The sequence below is a fragment of the Lathamus discolor genome, chromosome 6, assembly GCF_037157495.1.
Source record: "Lathamus discolor isolate bLatDis1 chromosome 6, bLatDis1.hap1, whole genome shotgun sequence".
NCBI lineage: Eukaryota > Metazoa > Chordata > Aves > Psittaciformes > Psittacidae > Lathamus > Lathamus discolor.
The window spans coordinates 26,101,467-26,109,720 of NC_088889.1; the positions used below are offsets into that span (position 1 = coordinate 26,101,467).

Genomic DNA, 8,254 nt, shown 5'->3' on the forward strand with positions numbered 1-8,254 from the left:
TCTACCATCATCCCTCCACCTAGTCACTTCCTCATAGAAGGCTATAAGGTTGGTCATACATGACTTCCCCCTCATAAAACCATGTTGGCTGTTCTTAATGACCCCCTCATCCTTGATATGCCTAGTGAAGGAGTCAAGAATAAGTTGTTCCATCATCTTTCAAGGGATGGAGGTAAGGCTGACCGGTCTATAATTACCCGGGTCCTCCTTCTTGCCCTTCTTATAGACTGGTGTGACCTTTGCCATCCGCCAATCCTCAGGCACCTCGCCCATTTCCCACGACTTACCAAAGATGATGGAAAGTGGCCTAGCAATGACCTCCGCCAGCTCCCTCAGCACCCGTGGGTGCATTCCATCCGGACCCATCGATTTACAGATGTCCAGTTTGCATAGCTGATATGGGAGGCTTGAAGTTATGAACAATTGCTAAAAAGCCAGTCCAGCACCAGTAACTAGTGAAAATGTTTACATCTCTGTGGCTATGTAATTACAAAGTCTTCCAAATAAAAAACACTAACAATATGAATGCAAGATAGTGGTTAGTGGCTTTTGCAATTGGTAAACATATCTTGCAAGAGACATGCTACCTAAGGCAAATAGCTGTATTCAACAGTAACCTGTGATTTTGGATTCTATATTTGGGGTTCTAAACCAAAAACATGTTGACTATCCACACTATGGAAACATAGTAGTAACAATGTTGAGTCTCAAAATTTATGCAAAAAAAAACACTAGACGAGATACTAAAATCACAAACACTACTTTGGGGTTTTAAGTAGGCAAAACCAAAAAGAAGAGTAGCACCCTAATTTTCATTTACGGCAGCTATTCGAACAGAAACAAATTTAATCAATTGTGTTTCACAGTCCTTAAAATATATACTTAGAGTAAAAACGTAAGCCCCTGACAATACAGTTAAAATGTAACAGTGAAGAGCGCTGCCACAGCAAGAGCTCTCAACAGTACTTTCACTAAGAATAAGGTTTCTTGCCCCTTTCTCCAGCTACCTAGACTGGAAGTACTATCTGCTTCGCCTCCTTGGAATTCTAAGAAAATAGAGGGTAAAAGACTTGTCAAAGCCTAAATCTAAGCTTCCTTCCCCCATTCCTTACAAATTTAAGACTTAGCATGGAATATTCTTGTATTAATGCTCCGGATTTGAAGAGCTGTGGGCAATTAATCTGCAATATGCATCATTTCCCATATGAAGCTCTACCTTAATTCCAGGTTTCTATGAAATCTTCTTATACTTTTTGCAACACAAGCATAAACTTTCAATTTCGTCTTTCAGCACACAACATGGAGGCAAACATTAAATTGTCCCAGTCTTTAGAGGCACAGTTCAGTCACCATCCCTTTTTAAAATGCTGAGGAGCCCCATCTGCTGGTAGAAGTATTACTCTAGAGAATTACAGCCCTGAGCTGGTGATTTTTTTTTTCAATTTTTTTTTCAACTGTACCACTTGAGAACTGGGTTTTTTTTAAACGCAGCCATACACAAAAAATTAAGGGCATATTCTTTAAATGAAAAATATAAAATTCACTGAAATAGTACATGAAAATTTTAAGAGGAAAATAAGCACATAAGAAAGGATAAAAGATGAAAAACTGCAAAACTGTTTGGCTAAATACTACAAAAAAATTGCATCCAACTAAAGATCTTTTTATTTAAGCACACCTTAAACTACCATACTCAGTCAGATATGCTTAGACAGAACTCTTAGTTCTGAGAAATCTCCACTAATATTTGACTATTCAAAAGATATATGTCTTGATGCATAGGTTGAATAGGATTAAACCCAAGATATTTACACATTAAAACATTCAGTCACATCTGTTCACATGACTACTGGAAGTACAGAGTTTTGCGGCTATGGATTGCCTACTCTCTCTGATCATACAGGGATTTTAGGCTTCTAACTCTGTTTCGAGTTTTATCTGAATCACATGTTGAAAATAAATAGCGCAAACATCCTGGGTGTCTGTAAATTCCCATTAAAGAGAAAGAGGACCAGCTTCCACTGCCCAGATTGAAACTAGCAATTCTAAGCAGGTGTTTTTGGATGAAAACAGCAAAAAAGGTAAGCTGTGGGAAGGTACAGGATCAGAAAGAAAAATAAAAAATAAAAAAAAGTGTATCTGTATCTTCAATCGGTTGCTTTATGCTTATATCAGAAAACGCAGAACTTCAGGCAGCTGCAGGCAGCCAAAAAATTCTCAGAAGATAAACTACTGCTGTCACAGTCATTATAGATTTATGGACTTGTGACCCTAGAAAGTTAAAGAAATTAGTTTCGTAACATCAAGTCAATACTTTGTCTAAACGTGCCCTCTACTGGCCTGAAAGGTACGTGTCTAAAGGTGCAAACTGAAGATCCTACTGCTCATACCATTACAGTCTTCAATTTCATTAAGAAATAACAGTAGGAAGCATTCATGGGTATTTCTCTACAGGTAACCTTACAAAATACAGAAGTGTGTTTTCATATACTTTGTAACAGTCACATTATTACTTTATTAAAGTTTTACTCACATGCTCTGAAGTGTTGCCACTTTTTATATTAAATTACCATGGTTTGGGGCACCTAGAGCAATTAAATTTCTTCAAAAAACAACTTTAATGTTAAGGAATGCTTCCAAACAGTAATCTTTCTTTCTGCTTAGAATACAAGACAGGCTATTACTTCCATTTTTTAATAATTTTACATTGCAATAACAACTTTGATTTTAGATTGTTTTACCAAATTTAATACATCCATAATTCCTCTTATCAGTAAAATGAGCCTCTGGGGTAGTAAACAAATATTAAGCATATTGTGTGACAGTTTAAAACAAAAAGTCAAATTCAGACATATTGAAGCTAGAGGTGCATAAAGTTTCATACAGTCCTAATTTAAACTGCTATTTACCAGAAACATCCATCAGTACTTTTTGCATATCTTAACTGTCTTCCTTCTAAGTCAGTTCTTCAACTAACACCCAAGATTTAACTTATTCAATATATCAAAGAATACCTGCAAAGAAAAACAAAAGTACTTTTTTCCTGCATTTAATTTTTAAGAGAAAGACGTACAAAAATCTTGGGAAAGAATATAAAGGAGGAATTACCCGCAGCTGAAAGTATTCAGGCTTTGGTGTGATACGTTATGCTGACTAGAGAAACAATGAAGTTATTATAAATGAAGAGAAGATAAGGCAACTGAGAGGAGTAAATTTGATTCATGCTATAAATCTAGACTTCTCTGCAAGCATCAGTGATTTAACAGACACTAGGAGAAAAAACCAAAAACTCTGTCCAACATTCAAGAACATCACTGCTTCAAAGATGCGAAGTGAGCACATATAGGGTCCCATGACAAAACTGGGGAAAGAGGAAAAAGAAAAATTCTAAGAGAATAAAAGTCATACAAAAGCCAAACTAAATGAAACTCCAATTCTCCCCTACAAGTTAAACAGCAAAATAGTTTAAAAGAAACAAACAATCTTAATTTTAAGAAGAGAATTTAACAGTATTTTTTCCTACATGAAATCAGAAATTAAAATCAGGTTTTAGAAGCATGCTGATACAATGGGTGTTCTTCTTGCCTCTTTACTAAGGTTTACTTTAAAGGGTCAAATTTTAAAATAATTGTACCTGCTATGTTAAATACATTGTACCTGCTATGTTAAATACAATAAAGCATGCCTTCCACCAAGGACACTTTCTGTATGCTCTTATCAAAACCATGTGCCTGTGTAAACCCACTTCAGACTACCATTTGAACCCAGAGGTGGCATTAGCCCTGTATCTGGGAAAACACACATATAAAATACTTTTATATTACACAATGTTAAGACTCATTGGACTAAATTAATACACAAAAAACTGAAGCCAAATTCACTAAAGCCAGAAGGAAATTTCACTTTAAGTATTGAACAATTAACCCTTGAAACAACGTTACAGTGGGAAGACTCCTTAGATTACGACAGGACACCTTTCTGGGATGCAAAACATCAGTTCAGATGAAAAACTGAACTGTCAGACCTTAGCCCTGACAGAAAGGTAAAGATCCTCAAAATATTACTACAGTATTGGCAGTCAATTGTTTAATGACTGAAAGCAAAATCTGTAGTCAGACCATAGTGCCTATGGCCATTGTGAAACTAAAGTAGGAAATAATGAAAACATTAATAGACATCACAAGAAATGACCTAGCAGAAATATAACTTAAGATCTAAAACACTGAGATGCCCAATACAAAAAAAAATTGTAGGTATAGTGAAGGATCAGGCTGCAAGTTCATAACTTGCAAATGTCCTTAAAAGCAACTCCTCAAATTCCAAATACATGTGAACCGTTAAACACACACAAGCAACGATATTATTCCCAGATCATTATTTAATGGTGTACTTTAAAGTTTGATGATTGATCCACAAAACATCTTATTCTACATTACCTTGACTGTTTTGTCCATAGAAGCAGAAAGAAGCATGTGACTTTGTTCCCGTACAGGACACCACTGGATTTCATTGACAGGGCCACCGTGTTTAGACATGAATATTAAGCTTTTGGGGACTTCAGTTAAGTTATATTTGGATCCCAAATATGGCTTAATTAATTCAGAGATCTTTCTCAAAGTCTGCTCTCCTGATATGCCTAGCTTAACATCACAATCTGAGTTTTCTCTCTGATCACATACTTTTTTCTCAGGCATACTGGAATTTTCTTGACGCAATCTTTTAGGGATATATGGTCTGATCCCTTTTATGGCAGTAGTACTGTCTTTATGTATTCTCTTGTGGGAAACGCCGTTTCCAGAGTTTGTTGAAGAGCTTGATGCTTGTTCATAGTTTTTGTAGGACATACATAATGCAGTATGGCCAGAGTATGCTCTCTTACAATACGGAGATGTCAAATCAGCGTTGTTATTCTGTACATAATGCTCAGAGGCATCTTCACATGCAGTGCTTGTGCTAGAACAGTCCATGTTCTCAGTAGGCTGCATTTCATATGTAGATTTTGTACCCAAACTACCAGGTGTAAAGTACTGAACACAATTCACAGAAGCACTTGGCTGGCTTGCTTGTTTGCTGGAAGTATTGGGGACTTCAGTGTTTTCAGTTTCTGTCTCAGAGTCTGAATCATCATAAGCAACCAGTGACAAACTCATTATGGCTAGACACAGCAGACTCCAGAAATCTCTGTGCTGGAATCCTCCAAAAATATGATCTAAAATAAAGAATCAATTATTCAGAGCAAAATTTATTAGTCTGCAACTTGAATAATGTACGGATATAAATATGCTTTTTTTCACAGAAGAGCCCATAACTTTTATTACTCTTTATTAATGGAATATATTCCTCTATTATAACACATGTGCACATTCAATTATGCACCAGCATTTGCCTCCAAGCTCTTTACATACATTTTTAATGCACTGCAGAGATGCATTTGCATACCATAAAACAATGAAAATGAGTATGAAAAGGAAAACAGACTTGCAAAATAAGTACTGCAAATCACTTTTCATCTTACTTGCAGTAGCACTTCCCCTCATACACAGAAAAAAAGGTGGTAATTAATTATGCTGTGTTTTGGTGTGTACATTTCAAAGAATACAAATACCACAATTATTTTGGAGTCGGTCTAACAATATCTATAAATAATATAAATATAAATTATATAAATAGTGCAGATGACTTGAAAGAAGTATGAAGGGGTTCAACTGGCAACTAAAAAAGTAAACACGTTTTTGACCCTATGATTCTACAACCTGTTCAGCAGTCTTCCAGCATGAGGAAATTTTCCAAATGTATACACACAGCAAGTTCCACAAAGCCTTTATTTTTACAGGACAGAATTATGCCAGAAACTACACTGAATTTGCTGTTTGGATTTACTCACAGAAAAATAAGAGCATAGATGCTTGTTTACTGTGGAATAAATTTTTCCAAAGTGTCTGAATTAGAAATCTCATACTGAGACACTGTATGTAACACGCTGAGTAACTCACCACCATAACAATCCCACCAAACCTCTGCTAATAATTTGGATGAAGCATGTGGACTACAGGGTTAACTACATTCAAACAATTCATGTGTCTGCAGAAATAATCTTTCAACCTCTGCTGTTTATAGTCAAGAAACACTGGTAACTTTCACTTGCTAAGATTAAATAAATGGGACATTTCATTTCTGCTTTGTTTCCTTGGCCAGCTGTTAGCACTCATTATGCTAAACTGATTTAACCCACACCACTTTGAGATCAGCTGCTGAAATTCTCGGTTTAGGTCAACATATAAACTGTCCTTAAAAGCATCTTGATTAAAATGAAAATGCTGTATGAAAGTCAGTATCTACGTAAGCATCTGCAGAATGGATGCCACAAATGTAGGCCCTCCAAGTACTACTCCAGGAGTAGTAGTACTCTGGAATTTGTAAAGATTACTCACTGAACTTCAGAATTAGATCTATTTGAATTAAAACAAGAATGCTTTATTTAACCTACAGAAGTGTTACATTACAGGCTATGGTCTAAATTCTGTAATGAAATTCCAAGCACAAATGTGGAAGAGAGTTTCCTATGAACCACATAACAGATCAGGCCAAGATAAGTAATCAAAACTTTTAACTGGAACAAGGTGACCAACATTTTGGCACATAAAAGCATCAAGGTCTCCCTCTAGAGGACATTTTGTCTGTATCTGAAGTTTATGACAGCTGAAAGTGAGAGCAACAAAGAGCAAGGAAAAGTTTTTTTTCTAATAATACAACTTCATTTATTAAACTAGCATCTCACTTAAACAGCGTAAAGGAAAAAAATAAGTCGTGATTCAGGAAAACTTCAATAACAATTCAAAAACTGTAAATTGAAGACTTTAGTAGTAATTTGAAATTTCTTATCAAATCAATAGTAACTTTGAAGGACTCCAATAACTGAAACAAGTAGTTACTATTTGCATTGCAGTGCTGGAAACAGGACCCAGGCAAAAAGCATAGTGTTTAAGGAACAAATACAGTAAGAAGCTGACCTCTGGCTGAAAGCTATAAATGAAGATACACAACTGGATTGGGCTGGACTTTCAAAGTTACTGGAGTTTGGTTTAACACCAAAAAAAAAAAAAAAAAAAACCCTAAGCTGAGATTCAGAGATGGTGTCTTGCACATGCAAGGTTAAAAAAGTTTCCTATGACATACTGGAATGAGGCTGTCCCATTACATTTGGTTAGTATCGGGTCAGATAAATCCTTCCCCTCACACACATCACTCATAAGCATTAGTATTTTTGTAACAACAACACAACTCTGCCATCTTAAGATTTCCCATTCAACCTCTGCTTTTAAAGAAACACCACCCCAAAGTTTGCCACAGCGCCCCAACTAAAGAAAAACACGGGTGGAAAATGGCAGAACGTACTTCATCGGAAATATACTGCAAGTAGACCGAATTTATTAACAACAGGAGTTACAACGCACTGAGCTAACAACGAAGCTTATGAAGTTTTGATTTTCTTTCTCCCATGACCGACTTATCCGAACGCATTAAACCAAAGAGCGTTAGGCTTGCACGCACAACGCCACGCACCAGCTAAGAAACCACGAAAGTCACCCGAGGTACGAGGTAAGAGGTGGGAGCAGCACTGCCAGCCGCTCACGGCGGGGTTAACTCGCACCCCGGACGGACAGCCCCGAGCTCTCCCCAAGCGCTTCCTCGCTCCCGCCGCCCCACAACCCCGACGGGACGAGCACGACCCCCGACCCACCGCCCGAAATGCCCCGCCCGAAGGAGCAGCACAGCAGTCTCCAGAGCACGCCGACGCCGTTTCCTTTCCGTCTCTCCTGGCACCAGAACTGTTGACGCTCCCTCCACCCATACGCACTGTGCGCCCACCCGCCGAGGCCACTAGTGGGGCCATCTCTCCGGCTGCCCCCCCCGCAGAGCCCGGCTCCGCGCCCGGGGCCGCCCGGCTCCACCCCACGGGTACCTACGCTGTACCAGCCGCCACAGGCCGCGTAACCCGGAACTCACCAACCGGCCTACAGCGGCTCCGAGTGTAAAAGTTCACCGGGTGGAAACAAGGCGTTCCGTTCAAACTGTTCCACGTGTAACAGTTTTTGAGTAGGGACCGCTTCTTGGGAAGAGCAGTCGTTAGTCTGCGGTTCTCTGTGCGCACGAGAGCTCTTCTCCCACCGTTACAGGCGATGTAGAGGGGTTTCGTTTAGTTGGTGACTCTAGAAAGTAGGAAGACAGTGAGAGGCAATGGTTCCGCGGGCAC

General features: G+C 38.4%; 1 protein-coding gene across 6 annotated transcripts in view; it reads right to left on the reverse strand.

Moving 5' to 3' along the window:
* WDR25 (WD repeat domain 25) overlaps positions 1 to 8,031 on the reverse strand; it is a 79,162-nt gene extending 71,131 nt beyond the window's left edge. For 2 of the 6 annotated variants that reach the window (XM_065685299.1, XM_065685300.1), the window contains exon 1: positions 4,437 to 7,653. In XM_065685299.1, coding sequence (XP_065541371.1) covers positions 4,437 to 5,150 — 714 coding nt within the window. In that variant the 5' untranslated portion in view covers positions 5,151 to 7,653. Of the gene's footprint in view, positions 1 to 4,436; positions 7,713 to 7,741 lie in introns of those variants that run through there. The other 4 variants (XM_065685298.1, XM_065685296.1, XM_065685301.1 and 1 more) reach the window with 4 other exon arrangements.
* Positions 8,032 to 8,254: the final 223 nt, after the last annotated feature.